The following is a 22,318-nucleotide window of genomic DNA, read 5'->3' as shown; positions in this document are numbered from 1 at the left end:
CAGAGAAATCAAGGCATCACTAGCATTCTTCCACAGAAGCTCTCTGGATTGTACAAGGCAGAACTGTGTGTCCCCCCACACATTCTCTCTTTTTGTGTAGCTTCACAGGTAACGTCATACTCACACCATGTCCCAAGGAAGCCCTGATTGCCTGTGGGAACACAGCCATATCTTGGCCTGCGCAGAGCATAGGCCATTTTAATGTCAGTTCCTTTCAAATTAGAATGAAGGTAACTAGGCTGAATACTGTTGCACTGAGAGTTATTTAAAACCTCTAACATAGTAACTTCAATGAAATACAGCCACACTACCAAGCATAGGACGATGTGACTTATGGGTGACTTTTACATCCAGCTCCGCTATGCTGGCAACCCCCAAGGTGTCTCAGTGACGTACAGCCATCGGCTGCTTGTCTCCATGTGCATGGGAATGAAGGGACTTGGGATAATAGGCAGTGAGCCTTCTGAGGGTAGAATGTGATCATAGGCCAGAGTGGTGCCAAGTGGAAGGAGCATTATAAGGACTCTCTATGGTGCTCCGAGCTTTTCTGGATTTCCCTGGAGACCAGGGCATAGCGCTGAGCCATGCTCCACAAGGCTGACCAAGAAAGGAGTGGATGCAGAGTCCCCTTGGAACAGGATCTTGCCAGCTGCCTGCAAGGCCACCAGACTCCTCTGCTGTCATAGAGCAGCCCTTTTCTGAAATGGTAAAGTTCAGCGTCAGTACATCTACAGTGGGCTGAGGAGGCTGGGGTAGAGGGTTCAAATAAGAAAAAAGCCAAGCAGCCATTCTTAGAAAGGCATTTACTTGAATATCAACCATGATTAATCATTTCTTATTTTCCAATCTACCAACCCCCTTCACCCACTCTCACCCCAGACCTGACACCCATGTCCCAGTTGTGTCCTAGGGAAGAATGTGGTCTTGTTTATCTCTGTTCTTAGGACGTTTCCATTGCTTTGTTTCAGTGACTTTTTTAAGCAAACTGTACTGCCCTAAACCACTTCCTGGAGGCCAAAATGTTTATATATGTATGTATGTGTATACACACACACACACACACACACACACACACACACACACACACACATATATTTATCTTTAAAATCCTCTTGTGCTGGGAAACTTTAAACAAACAAACAAAAGTGAGAGTAGCATGAAAAAGATGTGCTCAGAAAACCAGAATGAAGTCAAGGAACCAACACACCATTGAAAGAGAGGCAGAAAATGAAGGTAATGTTGGTGGGGAATTTAGGGCAGGAAGCTCACATCTTTAAATATTTGAAATATGGTATGGAAAAAGCCTAACTTTGATATAGGGCAATTTTGGGGAGAAAAACCTATATGTATGCTAAGAGGTTTGCTGACTAAAAAGACTATAGGACTGTGGAAAGAGGGAAAACGAGTCTCAGCCCCCTGCTAAAAAATGGATAGTGCTGAAAGCCTGTCCGCCTCTGACTCATTAGGAGGCAGAGATGCCCCATAGAAAACTGGGCTGTCAGCTTCACACTGAGTCCTACATGAACGGAATAATCAATAACCTTTTCTAAAATCATGTTGAGAACACAATTCAAGATTTGTTTCCAGAAAAGAGCAAGGACGAATGAAACCAGAGATGAAGCTCCCCACGGAGATGTTGAGCTATCCTCTCATGAGGAGCAGACTTCCTGATAAATATGCACATGTCCATGCACAGCCTTTCTTATGCTTGGATGATCTTTCCAGAACAATCATAAAGCAACCGAGCATCCAACTGTCCATCAGAAGTTAGCTCAGCCCGCCATTCTGACCATCCAACTAGATCCTCTGAGTTATGAGGAGTCAAAACCTGCTGAACATTCAAGGTAGAAGTTAAAAAATAGTTCTCCATAAACATGTTAAATAGCAAAAGCTACATGTTTGGGGTTAAGCTAACTAACACAAGGTTCACTCTTAATGAAGGTTGGGGATGAATAGGTGAGAGCTAAGAGATATGGAGAGAAGAGATGACCTAGGAAAAGGATGAGAAAGGTATGGGTAACTTGGTATAATGCAAACAATTGTAAGAAGATGTCATCTCCACTGTCGAATTTCAGAGGGAAGACAGGTGTGGGTGGGTGGGTGGCTGGGAAGAGGTCAACCAAAGAACTTATATGCATATATGCATAACCCATGGACACAGACAATAGTGTGGAGAAGGCATGGGTTGGATGGTGGGGGTGGGATAAATGGGGGGAAAAAGGGACCTATGTCATACTTTCAACAATAATGATTTTTTTTTAAAAAAAAGAACGCCACATCCAGAATTATGCCTTCTCTAAATATTTCTGAAAGAAATAATTTCCTTGATTCAAACAAATGTAGCACTGAAACTCATAGGTATATGTTACCACTGCTGTATAGGAATGAATCTGTGACTTAAAGTATTAAAAACTACTTACAATGAAGTGTTAAACAATATTTCCATTAGCCTCTGAGCAAGAATGTTCATTCCTGTGATCCTTTTGTTTTCTCCTACTTTTCACTCTCCTTTAAAGTCTCTCTTAAGATGTCAACTTACATATAAGGTACCACATTCCTCTATGAACTCAATTCAACAGATACAGAAAGGAGGTGATTATTATAGGTTTAATTTCCAATTGTAGCTTGCTCCAGCCTACATTCTTTTCAGTCAGATTTCTACCTGGATGGTTCAGCACTTTTGCTTTTAGAACAAGGTCAAAGTTCACTTCATCAGACCTTACCTTTGATGCCCTGAAAGAGAAGGCCGTGGACTTGGTGTCTGACTTTACCCGGTCTTGCAGTATAAGGCCTTGGTCCTCAGTCAAGGCCAGGTAGTGTCCTGTGGTGAGATGCCGCAGCCGGAAAGCCTGGCCCCATTTGATGTTACTGCCACTCCAGCTGGGCAGTTGAAACAGACAAGAAATTGCTTTTACACAAAGATAAGTCCTTTTCAACATTTATCCTGTGCTTTCATATACATGCTAGCAGACTCATAACCCTTCTGGGGTTCATCCCCTATGGGACAAAGCACCAGTCTTCTGGTTTGCTCTAGGATTTCCTGTCTGCCTAAAACAAAGCATGGTGCTCCCTTGTGACCTTTCTTAAGAACTCCAACAAGGAACATGATCCTGGGGCACGAAAATAGTTTAATGTAACTGGAAGTTCCAAGCTTTCAATTTTTCCTTCACTCTACTGAAGCATCTTAATGAAAACAAAACAAAACAACAACAACAAACCAACCACGAAAAGAATGGGAAGGTTGCCTTTCAAGGGAAATCTGCTTCTGGGAAAGCAAAGCCTTTCCAAATGTGCCATCTAAACTTGAATATTTTTCTACCACAAAGAATCTTATCTTCAGAGAAACAGTAGGACTATTTGTGCTGCGTACACTTGCCAGAGAGAGGGAGAAAATAAACAAGCCTGATAAATTAATATTATGTTATATTAGAAGGCAATAAATTCTATGGGAGAAAAGTAAAGCAGGATGATTGATATAAGAATGGTCCTACATAAAAAAGTTTGGAACTAAACAAAAGTGCCAGGGATAAATTATCCACTGAATAACCTGTAATACATTTATCTTTTAAGTTAGAATAAAACATTTAAGAGATACATATGCAAAATTTTAAAGTAATTCTTCTCTTTATCCGACTCATTAGATATCCAAATTATATTGTTAAAATGCTTAAATTCTTCATGTTTAGGATGCTAGGGAAATAAACACCTGTTACTAGCACTCTATATACATACTTATTTTGACTTTTTATAACAGTCCATTAAGTAAGAATCACGGGCTAATATCCTGGGAATAAGAATGTAACTTTGAACAGTGCTGGAAAAATAATGTAAATACCTCAAAAAGATAATAAGTAGGTGCCCCTTAAAACCAGTATTCCTTAAACCAGCCATCTCCAGAGTTTTTCAGTAAAAATCTGTCTGTGTGTGTGTAAGAAAAATTATAATATATTCTTCTGATCCCTAGTGGATTATTTTGAGAACACTTTATGCGAGAGACTTTTACTTTGAACATGTGTCCAGGGGAGAATGAGCAGAGACCTAGAGAGAAAGTTAGAGAAGAAAACCAAGATGGCAACACTTGATCCTCCTCTCTGATTCCAAGCAGTTTAGCTCTAGCCTAACTTGCAGTCTCTCTCAGCAAAATAAAGGTCCAGACCTTAACTGGATCCCCTTTCAGTACCTGGGCATTTGAAGACCAGGTATTTTTACTCAAGTACTTGGCTCCAAAGTCTCAGCCTCATGTTCCTCCCATCCACGTACAACACTGTTCATGACAAGTTCTGGTAAGTACTGCTTCTTCACAGCTATGTTTCCAACAATGTTTTAGTTTTCCCTACCTCACGCCATCACAACCACCACACTGTCATTTAAAGCTAACTTTCCACTGAAGCCAACAAAGATACTGAGAGGAAGACTTATATGGATTCTCGAGAATCTGTTCAAGAAAACAAGTGGGAGAAGGGCGCTGATGGCTCAGCAGTCACGCTGGAGCTTACGTTTTGTAACCCAGCCACCACAAGGGCAGCAGGAGCCAGCTGGCTTCTTAATCAAAACAGAGGTCTTGGAAATTGTGTGTGTGTGTGTGTGTGTGTGTGTGTGTGTGTGTGTTGTTCTTTAAAAACAAAGTTACAGGCATTTTAGATTTAGATGTGGGCCAAGAACTTTTGAGAATTTGCCAGGTGATCTGAACCTAATGAAATATTTAAGAGAATGGACTGTACCGGAAAGGAAATAATCTTGGAAACAGCACCACCCTGACCCTTGTTACCTTATCCGTAGGGGTTCCACTCTCCACAGAGATCTGGCTCGCGTCCCAGCTCCCCCTGCTTCATAGAATATCCTCCTGTGAGCAGAGCTGGAGGTTAGTTCCTGTATGACACCGATCAGCACCGGGCAGGGGACAGCTCCCTGCGGAGGCTGCTCAGACACTGCTGTTTCTCTAAGTCAGCAAAGCTAAAATCAAGAGTCAAAGGGAGGCACACTTTCCCACTGTCTCACTCTTACGAAGGGAAAAAGTGCTCAAGGTGAGGGAATTGCTTGCCATATACATAGCCTGGACACTCACGGACCATCAGGTATACAAGGAAGGGATTGTCTCCATTTCCACACCACGAGTTAAAACAGCCCAGTCACATGAGACTGGATACTGAATGATCCAGCTCTTTCAGGTTAAGTGCCTTGATGTTTGACATCTTTTAAAACATATTTTCACTTCTAAAACATATATGCAGCACAGTGTGAATTCATTTCCACTGTTCGAGGAAGCTTGGAACAAAACTTTATGCTCAGTGGCTATAATATTCATGATTTTATTACTGTATTGTTGTCTCCTTTCCTGCAATAAGATAAGCTTGTAATGGGTTTTTAAATAAAATATTTTGGAATAATTTGAGATTTGCAAAAAAGTTGCAAAGATAGTACAGAGATCTCCCAGATAGTCTCCCTCAGTTTCCCCTAATGGTATCATCTGGCATTACAGTGGTACCATGTCAAAATGAAGAAACCATCGTTGGTACATCATCACTAGCTAAACTCATAACTTTATTTGGATTTCACCAGTTTCTCCACTGAATTTTTGTCTGTTCAGGATTCGTTCCAGGACATCACAATGCACTTAGCTGGCAGTCTCCCCCATTTCCTCTGGCCTGTTACAACTTTTCAGTCTTTCATTGTTTTCCATGACTGGCAGTTTTGACGAGTATTGGTCAGGTATTCTGTAAAGACATCTGGGTTTGCCCAATGTTTATCTGATAATTAGCAAAGTCTGCTTTTCAATCTGTATGATAGGGACCAAACTATCTGTATCACAGATTATGGAGAATTAAATAAACTATTCTAGTTGTCCCTGAATTACCTGGAATTCTAAATCCAGACACATTTTGAGAATCTCATTACCTTAGATTAAGACTGATCATTTAACTGCACTTAAGTTCACCTTTCTCTACCATAGAGAATTTGTACACATCAACTGGATCCCTCAAGTCCCTGAAGAAACTTGATGTAGGTTTTTGAGAATAGGTAATCAATAGAGGTGAAGAGAAAATTTTCCTTAACATAGCAGCATAATTATGAAATAGTTAAAATACAGGGCTTGGGAGTCAGGTGACCTGAGTTTGAGTCTGTCAGCTGTGTGACCTCAATCAAGTCCCTTCAGCTCTCAGTGCACTGTTTTTCTCATCTGTAAAGTCTAAAGAGGACACTTAAGTCACAGAACAGTTGTGAGAACTTAATGTTTTTTATTAATTAACTAGAGGCCCAGTGCATGAAATTCGTGCATGGGGGGGGGTGTCATTCAGCCCGCCTGCACCCTCTTGCAATCTGAAACCCCTCGGGGGATGTCTGACTGCTGGTTTAGGCAGGGATTGGGCCTAAACCTGCAGTTGGGCATCCCTCTTGCAATCGGGGACCGCTGGCTCCTAAACACTTACCTGCCTGCCTGCCTAATTGCCTCTAACCACTCTGCTTGCCTGCCTGATCACCCCTAACCCCTCTGCCTGCATGCCTGATCACCCCTAACTGCCTCTGCCTTGGCCCCCCCCCCCCCCTGCCGTGGCCTTGTCAGGAAGGACGTCCGGAATGACATCTGGAAGGTTGTTCAGCTATCCAGTCTAATTAGCATATTGTGCTTTTATTATTATAGATGTGCCCAAAGATGCTCACAGATGTACAAAATACTATGCATTGTGGGTTAATCCAAATTTTGTTTAAATTTAGATGTTTATACATGCATAGAAAAACACCTTTAATGATATGGGGATACAATGAAAAACTATATTAACAGTGGCTACTCTGGGTGGTGGGATGATAGAAGTCATTCTAAAATCTTTTCAAATGTACACATTATCAGGAAACACATAGTAAATATTAGGAAAGAAATCCTACATTACTTTTTGCTCCACCACCCCAGGTGTCTCTGTGCCATGCCTAGAATAGTAATGATACTGCACTAACCTCCCAGCCACACATGCTGGGATTTTCACTAATGCTTCTCCCTCTCAGTGAGGGATGGAGGGTCTCTAAGGAGAGCATGGAGTGGGTCCCCTGAGGTTGCAGGATTAGAGAACACTCTCCTTATGACCTCTAAAGAATTCTGGAAGGTTCCTCCTTCCCACCGAGAAAATACAGGCAATGTGTTCCATTTATTCTCTCAAGGTTACAGAGGTTGAAACAACCTGTTCCCATTCTCTAAAACAATTACCCCAGTAGGGGAATAGAGTGGGTGGTAAGCTGAGGTGCTTTTGAAAGCTTGGCTGACAGCTTAGCTTTGACTTCAATAGCTTACTTGACTTACCCCAGGGTGCTTGACAAGTCAGAGGCAGAGCCAAGGATCGGAGTTCAGAAAGCCAGATTGATTTTGGGTTTGCACCCTGGGACAATTGGCCTCTCTATCCAGCCTGACTCTGCTCTCAGGCTTCAGAGGGAACAGAAATGACTTCCTCCTGAAAGTCAGCCCCATTACAGTGCAATCACTTGTATGGGGTTTTTGGTGTGTTCTCTGTTCCCCATTCCTTTGTGCTCCCCCAGATTTCAGTCTTCCTGGCCATCCCAGCCAGTGCTGAGAATTTACCTGATGACATAAGACAACCATGTCATCATGGTCTTAATGTCATATGGCTTCTCTCTCACCTTACCTAGACATCAAATACTGCCAAGGCATCCTGCTTTAAGAGACCAGCTGACACAAAAATTCAGATTCCAGTACAATAAAAACTGATTATTAACCCCAGTCTCACCCCCTTCATACTTTTCTAAAGAGAAATGGATGTATCATTCTTATTTTCATCTGAATTTCTTTTTTTACCCAAAATACAAATTAGATCTCATGGAATCCTCAGCCAAGGGAGGGCTGCCTTCACTCTCATTTCAATGAGAGCATGTGTGCCTGCTTCAGGTGCCCACTTTGGGAATTCCTTTCCATCTGGTTCACTCTCCCCAGTGCCTCCTTTCAAACACCTGCCAGCCTTTCCTGGTTGTCAGGATCTTGTTGAACCACCTGACTGGAGTGCCCACCAAATGACAAGCTTCTCTAAGCAGTTTAGTTTCCGCACAGGCTGCTTCTAATATGGCTATAAACTCAATGACAGGTGTGGGGGGTGGAGTGGGGTAAAAGGGCCATGTGCAAAGTTAGTATTTCATTTCCCCAAAATTCCTATTCTTAAAAGAACAGGTACGAGAAGAAAGCACTAGGATATTCCATCTCAGATGTAACTCTGTGAAACTCACCCACAAAGCTTCAGTTCTTTATCCACCTGAAAACTTTCCCCTGATGCAGCAGAATAAAATATTAAAGAGACAGTACGTGGGCTACTGCATAATTCACTGTTTAAAGATAGGGAAAAGAAATTGCAACCGAATAAGATCACATGACATTGTGCAGAGCATGGAGTCCTGAATTCCAAGGGAAAGCAAGTTTGCCTAACCGTAGGACCAGTGCCAGGAGGCAGTGGGTGAATTAATCAGGCATTTGCAATCGGTTTGTGCTTTGTGTGTCCTAGACACTGCTCTGGTTCCTGTGTCACATCTGGTTCCCAAGAAGGGATACTCAGAGGACAGAACAAGTAGGAAGAAGACTCGGAACAATAAGGGACACATATTGCCAATGGATCGTTTCTAAGATGTATTTCTCCCAGTGGTCCTTTAATACATCAAATAAGGAATGAGCCCTGGATGGAGAGTCTGCAGCTCTGGCTTCTAGGCTCCCATCTCCCATCGGCCAGTGTGCAACCTTTAGGTAGGAGCCTGACTGCGATGATTTCTAAGTTGTGTGGATGTGGTCCATGGTTCTAATAAAGTGAAAGAAACAGTTAACATGGTTCCCATAGGCACGGTGCACAAACGAAGAATGTATTACCACCAGGATACCAGACTCAGTGCAGTCCCAAATTCAGTCTAATTTGGATCTGAGATTTGATTTTTAAAAATATATGTATATAAGATTTCTATAGTTGTAGAGGCCAAGCTCTTTATGCTCTTTTCCTCTGATGATAAACAGAATACTAAATCACCCTTCTGTATGAATTTAAGACCTGTATTAATATATTTCATCTTTAGGTTTGGATTTCTAAAATACATTCACTGAGGGGTCAACTAGAGGACCAAAGATAGCATCACCCTCAGCATCACCCTCTCAATGTTGCCCTTGGCACCATCCCTGCACTAAATCCAGCTCCTGGTGGATACTGACATTTGTTTCCTTGAATCCTATTTGGTAATACGCAAAAGGAAATCCCCAGACTCCACCTTAGTTACTTAGCTCATGAAAAGGGAATAATAGTGATGATCTGCCTGTGAAGTGCCAGGTGGATAATTTGTGTTAGTGCACAGACCTACTAGAATAATTAGGTCCATTTCCATTACCAAAATAAATTCTTCAGTCTACAGTGAATGCTACCAGAAACTCCTTAGTGACAGGAGCAACCAGAGAAAATGAAGGGGTCGAGAAGCATAGAACTACTTGCCGAAGGAGCAGTGTACCTATGTACCTGTGAGTCAACTCTAGTGTCCTGCCATTCCTGTTTACAAACTGCATCCCATGGCTGACGTGGGGTTTGCTATTGACCACCACTTACAGAATTCATCTGTGGCCACCTCCAAATGCAAGCGCTTCAGTGTGACTGGAAAGAGGTAGGAGGAGGAGGAGGAAGCTATTGGCCTACCTGTGCTGGGAATCACTCTGGTCCGTAGATGGTATCGTCAAACACTCATCATGACCGTGGAAAAGACGTACTACATGCCCACCAAGTAGGTATCCTATAAGAGAATTATATTCTACCATGAACTGATGCCAAGTTTAATAAAGAGAACACCATGTTTAAAAGGGTAAATTTGTTCAGGTCTGAGTCAGTTAATCAAAACACCAAGTGAGAAGTACTTGGGAAATTACAGATTCCATGAATTCAGGCCTCAGGCAGAAAAGACAAGAATGTCAAAACAATTCTGACATTGAAAGTTAAATAGGGCTTCAGGGATGAGCAAGTCCAACCTCAAAAGATAAGGTGAAAATAGTGTCAATTCATATAATTAAAAACAAAAGGAAAGTTGAGTTGCTACTGTTAAGGAGATAAGGATTTTCCAATTGCTTGTAACAATTCCACACCAAAACCATGGATGGGCCCTTACAATTTCACTGTGTATGCTTTGTGGCAAAATCCAAATCAGGTTGCTGAGAAAGAAAGAAGGTGCTGGGAAGGGGGTAGCAAACTGTTATTAAAAGTTGTCTTAGGAGAAGCTAGCTTTGGAATGCATTTAACAAATGCAGTTCAAACTTGGACACCAATCATACCACATGGAAGGGAAGGCAGAATGACATTCTGGTATTCCCGAGTTGACAAGCATAGATGGACTATCAATAAACGCTGCGCTTTAGAATCAGGAAAGGAACCTGAATAGCCATGGAGCTCAGAGATGGACAGGAGACAATGAGATTCAAGGACCTGATGACCAATTAGTCTTTGAATAAATTCTGAGCCTTAGTTCAAAGCACAGAGTAGCAAGAGAGGCGCCCCCGTCTGAGCTTTACCTTGAAAAAACAAATGGACATTTTTTATCCCACTGAGTTAAACAATTCTCCAGGCTAGTCTGTTCTCAGAAGATATATGAACTTAATATGCTCAATGTCTGTAGTAGGATTTTTTTTTTTAAATCACATATTTAGATCACTCTAGGGACTGGTCAAACTATTTTGGGTGTTGCATGAAAACAGTAGGAATGAGAAGTCATGCCAGAGGAGAAAAGTGTTAGCTGTGTATCTTGTGCAGGGACAGGCTGATATTCCCTTTCATTTTTTTTTTTTAAATATATTTTATTGATTTTTTACAGAGAGGAAGGGAGAGGGATAGAGAGTTAGAAACATCGATGAGAGAGAAACATCGATCAGCTGCCTCCTGCACACCTCCTACTGGGGATGTGCCCGCAACCAAGGTACACGCCCTTGACCGGAATCGAACCTGGGACCTTTCAGTCCGCAGGCTGACACTCTATCCACTGAGCCAAACCGGTTTCGGCTCCCTTTCATTTTTCCATCCAGGCAAAGCAAGTTTTCTTAAACTTCCCCAAACATTCAAACATATTTTTCCAATTTTTCTTTAACTTATTGTACTATTTCCAGTTGCATCTTTTTTGGCATTAAGATCATTCATGCCTGGCCCGTGGTGCTCAGTGGTTAGAGTGTCAGCCCTAGCAACAAAGGGTCGTGGGTTTGATTCCTGGTCAAGGTTGCAGGCTTGATTCTGGCCCTGGTCAGGGTGTGTGCGGGAGGCAACCAATTGATGAGTCTCTTTCACATCTCTCTCTCTCTCTCCTACACTCCCTCCATTATGCTCCCCCATGTCTCTATTCCACTCTAAAAATCAATGGAAAAAATAGCCCTGGGGGAGGAAATAACTACAAAAAAAGATAATTCATAATATACTGTAAGGGAATTCTTAATAGCCAATTTATTTAGAAAAGTAAAATCATCTATTATCATTCTCTTAATTAAATTCTCCATCGTCTCATGATGGTGAGACCATGGCCCACTTGGAGATCATCATTTACAGTCCTCAGGCTCCTCCAACCAATATTCTATCCACATGGAGAAAACTGCCAGGTACTGGCACATCACATTTCTTAATTGAAATATGCAGGGTGATAGGCAGGAAATAAGGGTCCTGATGACAGTCATTTACACTCTCAAGGGCTGGAGTGTGTTTCTCACCAGTGGATGCTGACAGGCAATTGTCTGCAGGCCCAGATGACACGTGATGAGCTACCCTCGGGTACTCAATACTTCTATAAGGACCTTTCTGACATGATTTGCAAATACTTTTTAATTAATTTCCACAAGCCCTCTGTTGGGTATGGAAAATAATTTTGTTCCTACAGTAACCATGAACAATTTAACATGGAGAAGATTCAGTCAAAACTTCATTGGGGAAGACTTAAACCCAGTTTCTAATTCCTCATAGAAAGGGAATGATTGACAATCAACATAGGGTGATGGGTTAATTTTCTCATAAAACAAGGGGGATAAACATACCCAGCCTTTTTAAAGCCTGGCACAAGTTGCCAAAAGTGGTAAAAGTCTGTTGTTTACTGATTATTCAGCTTAGCTGTGATGCCATCTGAAACCGGGGCATCACCTTGACACTCTCAGCTTACCACTGTCAAACATCATGTCACAGGAGGGCATTCCCAATCTAAAACTACTAGGCTCAGGATTAAAAACAGGGTTAAAGTCTGTGATATGAGTATTTTTTTTAAATGATGTTGCTCTAAAGTGTTACAATGTAATATGATAACCTACAGGTCGTTGGCATTTGATTATTCTGCCCAAATGTGATACTACTCATGAGTAAGGTAAGGCCAGTATATTTATTACATAGCTTGAAAGGTGCATTGAGTTTGCCTGGCTCCAAGAAATAGGGTATGTCGAATAGACTTTGATGATCTTACTTCCAAGGAAAAAATAAGATAGCGAGAATATTTCATTTATTATTGTTAAATGGCCTTCCATAAATACAAGTAGAACAAATGGCCAAACATACTTTTCTTAGAGAGAAAGTCCTTCTCCCACCTGTATGGAGAGATGCATTGGGAAGAAATTTTAACACCACCACCTTCTTGGCAAATAACCTCCTCTAAAATTGAAGTTGCTTAGTCTGTACACTTGTAACTATAACCATAAATAAAAATGAAAAGTTAATTGGTGAGGGAGGGTGCATATCCAAGTCCTAAATGCATCTAGTGCTAAAATACTAGGTAAAAGTGGACTCCAAAGGATTAAAAATAGTTCCAAGAATGCTCATGTCATCAGAAATCAGGACAGAAAATAATCCACGCCAACATCAGAGAAAGAAATTCAGGTAAACTCAAGTCATGCTCACTATGGGTCAAGACATTCACATGGGAGCTGGGAAGCAGCAGAAAATGTCAATATAGACAGCACAGGACAGATTGGCAGGCTGAGGGCTGCATGCATATAGAAAGCACACCTTCTTCGATGCTACTTCCTGAGCACGTAGGATGTACATTCCAGAGTGTTTGCATAAAGGAGGCATCCACTTGTATGTTAGCATTGGATATGGAGAGATGCTGTGGCAGAAACAAAGATGAGACAGCCTTTAAATCACTTGGCCAGTCCTGACAGAAGCCGCTCACCTGGAATTTCAAGGATTGAATTAAACAGCCTTGGTGTAATCTGACTCTTTCTACATAGCTGTGAAAGATTTCCTCCCTAATCTAGAAGCGGCTTCAAAGTGGGACACTTTATTCAGGGAAGAAGAAACATTTAGCTACAGAGGTGACAAATGTTGACTTCATCCCTTTAGCTGGATCCCTGATTCAACAGGAATTTATAAAATGTTTATTCTTGGTAGGACACAGGAACTCACAAATGGGAAAAATTACTCCAGTCTTTGATCTAGGCAATGTAAAATCTGCTAACAGGATTGGCAGAAGAAGCTTAAAAACTTATCTCTGGCATTTCTCTGATCTTCAGATATTCCACACATGCACCCCTCCTCCCCACCAGCCAAGGGCTTGATGTCAATGATGCTTGCCTATTACCTAGTCCCAGGTGTAAAATCTCACCTGCATCTTCCAACCACTATGACATCTCACATGCTGAAACACTTTAAGTTCTCTTTCTGTCTCCTACATAAGCTTATTTCCCTATATCCCATTCTTTCAGGCTTGTTCTTCACTGGACAAGAGCTAAGCAAGGTGATAAATTCACAGTAATGGCAACTAAAGAGTTGGCTGTCCCTGGAGGTGCCTGGGGCAATTTAGCAGAGTTTGCTGGTGCACTACCTTATGCTGAAAGGATAACTCACAGTTAAATTCCAGGCCCCTAGACAACCTGGCAGGGGAGAGGATTTAATCACCTCTCAAGTACACTAGGTAAAGGAGCCTGTCTTATCCTGTGCAACCTGCTGTGGCTCTGTTCTCCTTGACCAACCGTTCCTAAAGGAAAATATTCTGAGAATGAAGATGCCTGTGTTAGGAGGTACTTACAAGGTATCTTTCAGAGGACACGCTGACGAGGATGAGGTCATCTCCAATTCGAACTTTTTCTCCCTCGGACCTCTGTTTGGAAGCAGGATGTATGGTCCACCAACAGGCTTCTCCTACATAGAGACTCCTCGAGTTAGTCATTGCTTCATAGAAGCCATTGTCTCTAATTCTGTCCCTCACTCTCTTTTCTCCTGATGATAATCCCTCAAACACACAATCTCTCTCCTTCCCCTCCTCTCCAGACATCAATTTCTATTTACCTGTAAGCATTCCAGTTAATTCCATGTCTGCCTTTGCCAAGTCTATCATTCTCATTTCCTCTAGAGACAGACAGACAATGTTGGGAAAGAGTCTTGGAGGCCAGAAGCTATAGGAGCCTGAGTATTTTTAATACATATAGAAAAATGCTTTCTTCACAGGCACTTACAAATCTTTGTTTTAAGAATTGACTCCATTGGACGATTGATCACTTACAGACTTTTATCTTTGCCCAATCTCTCTATAAATTCTACTAAAACATCAGTATTTCTACTGGGAATGATGAGGGATTTTCAAAAGGCCTAGATACACAGGAACTAAGATAGGTGTGAAGTTGACAGCAATGAAGAGAAATTGGCATTTTGATAAAAAGAAAGCAGATAGATGGTGTTTAGCCAAGAGAAAGCTAAAACTCAAGTCTTTGGGGAAGAAAATGGGTGGGAAGCCAATCTTAATAAATAAAGCCATTCCTGTTGCATATTCCCCAGAAAGCCTCTAGAATTGGAGGTAACAGTTACTGTGAAGGCAACAGTAGAAAATGGGGTTGAAAACAGGAGGACTGGCTGAAAGTTTTAAAGGAACATTTAACCCCCTGCATCCCTTTTTCTGTCCTGTACAGCCAGGTGGGTATCTCTTCTTCCTCCACCCACAGAAGAATGGAAGCTCAATCCATGGAAAGACAAACCGTCAGAGGTGTGGTTTTGGAAACACCAGCCTCTGTCAAACAAGGAAGGAAAGAATATTGAAGAGAGAGAATAACTAAAATTCCCTGTCCTGATTAGTAATCCCCAGCGCCCTTCTCTTTGCCTCCGTCCCTCAGCTAGTTGTGATGCTGAACACCCCCCCTCCAACCCCCACAAATTTAGGATTACTCTTTAAGGAAGCCTAATACCCAAGATAAAAGATACTGCTGTTTGGGTGCCTCCAGGTATGTGCCTCAGTCCCATCTGGATTACCTGAGGTGAGGTTTAAGGGATGGCAAGTCACAGCCTCACACTCCGAGCTCCCAGTCAGCTTTCACTGCTCTGATCTAAACCTGAATGGACACAAAGGATCCCCTTTGTCTGAGGAAAGGCTGACATGAATGACAGGAGCAAAACAAAAAGGGGAAAAGGGATTTGGAAAAAACAAAGATTACAGACAGCCAAAAAACTTTTTTTAAAAATCTCATAATTAATCATTTCAGAGAGATAAGAAAAAGTACATTAATGAAACAACAATGAATGTATCCATGAAGGCTCCAGTTAGAGAAAAAGAAAACTTCTCTGAACCTGAAAAAGAGAGAAAGAAGGGATTATAGGATCAAGTGGAACAATTCTCCCTCAAAAAAGAATGAAGAAAAACAGAAATAAGAGAGAAAATAAAATTAGAAAACCAATGTAGAGAATTTCCAGGATACAGGAAACAAGAACAGGGAAAAGGGAGGAAATTGACAAAGAAATACTATTAAGATGTTCCTAGAGCTGAAAGACAAGCAGGTTGGAAAAGCCTAGGAAGTGCCTAGCACAATGGAGAAGAGAAATCCACACCAGGGTCCATTCCTGTGAGACTTAGAACAGAAAGGAACCCTTGTGCAGCCAGACCACTGTGGCATTTCAGACCTCAGGGCAAAAGAGAAGATCTAAATGGCTCCCCAAAAAATATAAACAGGTCACACACAAAGGATTAGAAATTAACAGCCAGACCATAAACTAGGAGAAAATAGACAAAAACCTGTGGGGTGCTGAGAAAAATAAAATTTCCAATGTAAAATACTATGGATTACTTGTGAAGCTGAAATTAAGAAACTTTAGATGACAACTGACCACCCATGAATCTTTTCTGTAAAAGCTACTAGATAATGGGCTCTAACCAGGAGGGAGAAAAACAGGCAATCCTGGAAATATGGAATCTAGGAAAGAGGCAAAGGGAGTTCTCTGGATGATGGAATGAGATTGAATCTAACCATGGGAGAGTGTCAGTTCTATGCAATAGTTTAGAAATGTATGAATGATTGGGTCACAGAAAAGAAAACAAACAAGACAATTATTAACTACCAGAAAACTCAAAATACAATAAAGTGAACTGAGCATAGTATATAATGAGTTTAATTTACAAATAAAAGTCACAGTTATAGCAATATAAGTAGTTAATGTTGATTTGGTAGTTACATATGAATAAATATATTGGGAGAATAGAAAGAAGACAGGAAAGAGTGGAAGGTAAGAGTTGTTTTTTATTATTCATTTGGATTCATCAATAGATAATACCTAATCTGGAAAGAATAACTAAGTAGTATATTATGTTATTCATAATAAAAGCCTAATATGCTAAGTGTCTGGTCATCCAGTTGTCCATTCAACCAATCAAAGCATAATATGCTAATAATATTTGAAGGTGTCTCAACCACTTGCTATGACATGCACTGACCACCAGGGGACAGACAGTCGACCGGTTGACCAGTTGCTGTGATGTGCACTGACCACCAGGGGGTAGACACTCTGCCTGGTAGGTTAGCTTGCTGCTGGGGTCTGGCCAATTGGGACTTAGCAAGATGGGCCAGACATGCCTGGAGCCCTCCCACAGTCCTTCCCTGGCTGGCCAACCTCCTGCGTCCCTCCCCAGCCCCAATTGTGCACTGGTGGGGTCCCTCAGCTTGGCCTGCACCCTCTCACAATCCAGGACCCTTGGGGAGGTCGGAGAGCAGGTTTCGGCAAAATCCTGCAGGCATAAAAGGCTAATATGCAAATTGACTGAACAGCAGAATGACTGGTCACTAGATGTTCACTGACCACCAGGGAGCAGATGCTCACTGCAGGAGCTGCCCCCCTGATGGTCAGTGCACTCCCATAGGGGGAGTGCCACTCAGCCAAAAGCCAGGCTCACGGCTGGCGAGTGCAGCAGCGGTGGCGCTAAGGATGTCCAACTGCTGGCTTAGGTCCGCTCCCAAGCCATCAGTCAGACATCTCCTGAGGGCTCCCGGACTGTGAGAGGGTGCAAGCCAGGCTCAGGGGACACCTCCCCCCCGCCACTGACTTCACGAATTTCATGCACTGGGCCTCTAGTGCTATTTATAAACAAATGCTAACCAATACCAGAGGAACTGAAAGTAGATGCAACAGAAAGAGGCAGGAATCCAAAACAGGGAGGGGTGGAGCAGAAGACTGATGTTTTCAACGGGCATAGGAGGACTCTATTTCTTTAAACTACGTGTAAATATTACTTTGATTAAATTTAAAATTTCATGACAAAAGAGGTTGACCTCTACATTTGCAGGGAAATGTGATACTTGTATCTATTCTGTACTCTGGGCCACCAAGGGCATTTGGGATAAAGTAGGTCTTAAGTAGGCACATGGGGGAAGAGTCTACTCATTCTCCTGCTCTCTCCTGGAACAGCTCAGTGGTCAGGGCTGTTCCCAGAATCAACAGGATATGGGCCAGTTGATGACCTTAAAATATATACAAGGAAAACACTAAAAGCACTATTTTTTTCATATTTATTTCCTCCTAAGTCTAACTCTACAATTATGTCTAAATGCTAAGAACAAGCAACAACAAAAACCCTTAAAAGGAGAAAAGAAAGAACTCAGTGATCAAAACCAAGGGGGAAATTATCACAAGTTATTTTAAGTAAGTCAAATTATTTAATATCCTCCATGTAGTGGTGATTCTAGAATTGCTCAAGAAACTGCCTCCAAACTTCTCTCCTCACATTCTCCTAGATATTAAACTGAACTATTGAGCATTTACTTGTTTTCAGCTCAGAAGAGGTTTCTGAACCAAAGGTGCATTCAGACAATGACCTGGCAGGAAACACAATGGCGCTCTGTTGGATTCTGAGCGAATCTCCTCCTGAAGTGAGAAGTCCCTCCCCAGGCAACACAAACTTATCTGCGCCGTCCATGCATTCTCCTTCTCCCTCACAAATACCAAGCTGGCCTTCTTCAGGGATGAGTTTGAAATGGATTTGTGTGAGAGAGATAAAATAAATTATTTTAAAAGGCTCTAGGTTTTCGTGAACACCTGGTCAACCCCTTTCCACCTGTCTTCTGCCAAACTCAGCTTCTGATCAGCCAACTTGAACGTGGGTTGGCTCATGTGTTCATCTGTCAGCAGACTTCATATCATATCTGTTTTTAGGAATTTACAGGGTAATATCTGATGCAACTTCCCTCTATTTTTATTGGAGGCTCTAATATTTAAAAAAATAGATTTCCTGAACACATGAATAGAAAGTGGTTTTTCTCACTTTCTTCCCAACTCTCAAAAAGTCTAAAGTCATTTTATTGATGTAAATAGAGCGACCTCATAACTTTTCTGATTACGTGCTCTCCAAGACTGACAGCTGGCTTATATTAAATGCCAACTTCCATTCAGAATGTGGTACTTCACTCAATTTATAATTTTCAGAAAATGTTGACAGCAACTTAGAGGAAAGTGTATTTTAAGAATAACACTTTAGCTGAAAACAAAGCAACCTTAAATCAAACTCAAATATATTCTTATTTTAGGGGGAAAATATAATGAGCTGAGGCAGGCCCACTTTTCTACTTTGTACAAATAGGAGGAGAGAAAGGGTTTCTCCTCAGGCATTCTGAGACACCACTGTGTCTGATGCAGGAACAGCAGGTACACATGGTTTAAACTCCAGAGTTTTTGTCTACATCATTTGCAAAATAAGATAATCTGCATCATTCCCTTCTGAACTGACAGTTTTAGAACATTCACATGGACTTTTGTTCTTTGGCTACCTAACAATGATCTCTTCCTCCTCTTTTGGGGAAAATGTTATGATATCAAAGACTGCATCCAGGAAGACTCTTTCTGCCATGGGACCTAGGCTGTTTTCTCTTCCCTGGTCTCTCTTTGTTCCTTCCCCTTTTCCAAGACTGGGGCTTCAGCTTTAGGGTGGGTTCTACCCAACATTCTTCCAGTAAATTCTCATTCTGCTAGAGATAGCCTGAATCAGTTTCTGCTGTTTTCAACCAAGAATCTGGATTGGTACATAGCCTAACTTCTAAACTGAGCAGAAATTCCATATGGAATGCCCTTGGCAGATGCTCAGATTTCCCATGAATGTTTCCAGCTACAGGGAGCACTCTACATCCCAAGGCCAGCTGCTCCTCTACTGAATAATTGTAGGATTAGAAAGTGGTTTCCTTCACTGATGTGAAATATACTTCCTTTCAACTCCTATCCACTGCTCCATTGGTCTTTGGAATAACCCACAGCAAGTCAGACCTTTCTTTGATACTATAACTATAATATAAATAAATAAATAACTATAGTTATCTTGACTGTCAATATTGGAACTAAACTAAAAATAAGTATATGATGTATATTGCTGGTGGTAAAAAACAATTAAGCAACATTTAATCATATAGTGAGAATTTTATATTATTTTTATTACTCCTTTAAGCCTTCTATTTAAAAAAGAAAAAGATTTAAATTTGGAGCTTCTATACTAGTATCATGACCACTTTTATAATATTTGACAACAATGCTTCAATTATTTAATGACATGAATTTATTTTCATTATGTTTATTTTTATGGCAAGCAGTTCTAAAATTTTAAGTATAAAAGTAAGTAAATTTAAAGAAAATATAAAGTAAATGATAATAAAGTTGATGCATTGGAATGGTAAAAACCATGATGGCCATGTCACTGACTAACATTTGAGAACATTTCTTTAGAAATAGCTGGTTCACAGCAGAATAAAATGGGACTACTCCTTTGATCTGGACTCTCTACTACATTATTGAAGCCCTTATTGTGCTATCTGTGTTTTTAGCAGTTATTACCATTGGTTCTTATCAGGAATAACTTCACCATTTATTTTCAGTACTTAACCCTATAAAACTGTTTTCTTTGAGACCGACAGACGGTGCTTAAAGCATTGTGTTCTCTTAGTCTTAGTTCCTATGTTTCCATCATGCATTCGTCATCATTCTCCAAAATTTTATCAGACCTATTTCTTGACCCCAGTGGTTAGTTGGTTTGAAATCCCAAATTCTGTATCCTTCCTGAGACCCCACTGAGCAGGAGATCTGGGAATGTGGACTTACCTGTGGCATGTTCCCGCAGGCCTACATCAAAGGCAAGTTTATCTGTCTGGGATCTTGATGTAGTCAAACATGTTAGATACTGTGAAACAAGACAGATGCTCGTGAAGTCATACTCTTCTATCAGGTCTTGGCATCTCAACACTAGTTAGTTCCCAGTTGTCAATGTCAACATTGAGCTACTGTGAAAAGGGCTTACCTTGTTCATTATTATAATACTTTTTAAATATACTTTTACAATATATTTAAAACCTCAAAGATGTTCTTGTCTGATGGCCTTGTGACTTAGCTTATGTGACTATATGTTGTAGAGATAAGTTTGACATATTAGGTATGCTTTAGTTCAAAGACACTCTGAAAAACCTTTAAACTGGAAACAATATAAATGGAACATAAATGACCAACAATAATAGAAAGACTGATCAAATTTGGTACTTATTTTTTATGGTCTGTTATGTTATCATTAATTGCTTTTATCAAGATTGTGTAATAGCATGGAACAAATACAAAACAGCATATTTGTAGGGTTAACATTATGCAAAATTGAAATGCCTAGCAACCAGGCTAAAAGAAATGATGCAAACTGATAGCAGAAGTTATCCTGGACAGAGGCACAGACTATGATGATTCCCCCTCTGCTATTTATTTCCTGTTTTTCAAATTTTCTACAAACTTTAAAATATCTCAAATTATGTCTATATATTTCCAATTATAAAAATACATGAGCATGCAAAACTTAACAATGATTTAAAAAAAAAATAAAGGAAGAAAACAAAGCCCTGGTCTGTTCCCCGTCTCCTCTATTGACAGGCCCAGCGGCTGACCTTAGGATTAGCCTGGGAGGCAGACATGCACTTGGAACGCGCTTTCTGGGTTCTACTCCTAGTTCTCTGCATCCAGAAGATGAAGAGTCACCGCACTGAGTGGAGCCATGTCTCACAGGCTCTGTTCTCAGAGCTGCTCGTAAAGGAGCAGTGTAGAGTTTATGTTGACCGTGAGTGGGATTTTTTGGAAGGGCAGTAAATCTAATGATCAATAACATGGGCCTTCATATCTCTACCACGATGTTAGCCTGAATTTTTAAGGCCAGGGAAAAGTGTGCTATTTGAGGTTTTGATTGTTGTATGTAGGTGGAAAAAAGAGAGGTATTAAGGTTTTATTTTCCCTTATGGATAAGCACCAGGTTCTGAAAGAAAAATGCTCACCTCTTAGTCCTAGAGATTGTCTGAGTACAAAGTTTCCCCACTCTCTAAATGTCCCCATCTCCTGCTTGGACAACCTTGCATTTGGTCATTTTTGTTCTCTGTCCTTTGCCATGAAGGACTAAAACAGATGAACGTTCAAGCTGAAAAGGTCAACTTTTTACCAGTGCTCAGGGAAAGAAATGCTGTAATGAATGCATTATTTAAGAGGCAGCTGCTGCTCCCGCTGCCAATCTGATAGTTTAAGCATTAAGATGAACTTTGCGGTGTGCTGCAGGTGTAAATGTGTGAAAGTGAAGTCTTGAATGAATTTAACAGTTTCCATTAGAACAGAGAAAGAAGACAAATCTTCCTTCCACAGATAGCTAGTGAGGATGCTACAGGCACAGATTATAGTTGATTGAGATCACACTAATCTCCTTAACTCCCTGCCAAAGATCTACAATGTCTGTTGTTTACAAATTTATTTAAAACTTGAAAAAAATTTTCAAGTTACATAAGTTTTCACCATTCAGGTTAATTTGGGGTTTAGATCCCTAATTAACTATAGCTTAGTCAGCTTTCTCCTGCCTCTGGATTAAGATAATACCTTCAAACTCTTCCAGCACTGAAGGCAATGGATATCATCCCATGTCCTTTAGCTAGTGAAAGAGGAAAAGATTTCATGAAAATTTCATTTGGTGGATTTTCGCCTGTGCTGGTTATCCTGCATACTCGAGAAGTCAGTTACCCCATAGTTTATTTGATCAATGAAGCAAATCATTACTGAGAATCTAGTATGTCAAAGTACTGTACTTGGTGAGATTATGTTTAGTTAAATAA

At 40.9% G+C, this 22,318-nt stretch overlaps 1 protein-coding gene across 1 annotated transcript in view; it reads right to left on the bottom strand.

Moving 5' to 3' along the window:
• Positions 1 to 22,318, bottom strand: part of RYR3 (ryanodine receptor 3) — a 393,437-nt gene that overhangs the window by 284,976 nt on the left and 86,143 nt on the right. Inside the window, exons 7-12 of the mRNA XM_054715636.1 lie at positions 20,298 to 20,376; positions 13,993 to 14,105; positions 12,972 to 13,071; positions 9,657 to 9,750; positions 4,769 to 4,843; positions 2,724 to 2,880 (exon numbers count right to left, since the gene is read on the bottom strand). Coding sequence (XP_054571611.1) covers positions 2,724 to 2,880; positions 4,769 to 4,843; positions 9,657 to 9,750; positions 12,972 to 13,071; positions 13,993 to 14,105; positions 20,298 to 20,376 — 618 coding nt within the window. The remainder of the gene's footprint in view (positions 1 to 2,723; positions 2,881 to 4,768; positions 4,844 to 9,656; positions 9,751 to 12,971; positions 13,072 to 13,992; positions 14,106 to 20,297; positions 20,377 to 22,318) is intronic.

The sequence above is a fragment of the Eptesicus fuscus genome, chromosome 5 (genome assembly GCF_027574615.1).
Source record: "Eptesicus fuscus isolate TK198812 chromosome 5, DD_ASM_mEF_20220401, whole genome shotgun sequence".
Taxonomy (NCBI): Eukaryota; Metazoa; Chordata; class Mammalia; order Chiroptera; family Vespertilionidae; genus Eptesicus; species Eptesicus fuscus.
The sequence above is the reverse complement of the archived record's forward strand: the minus strand, read 5'-3'. Positions and strand labels throughout refer to the sequence as shown.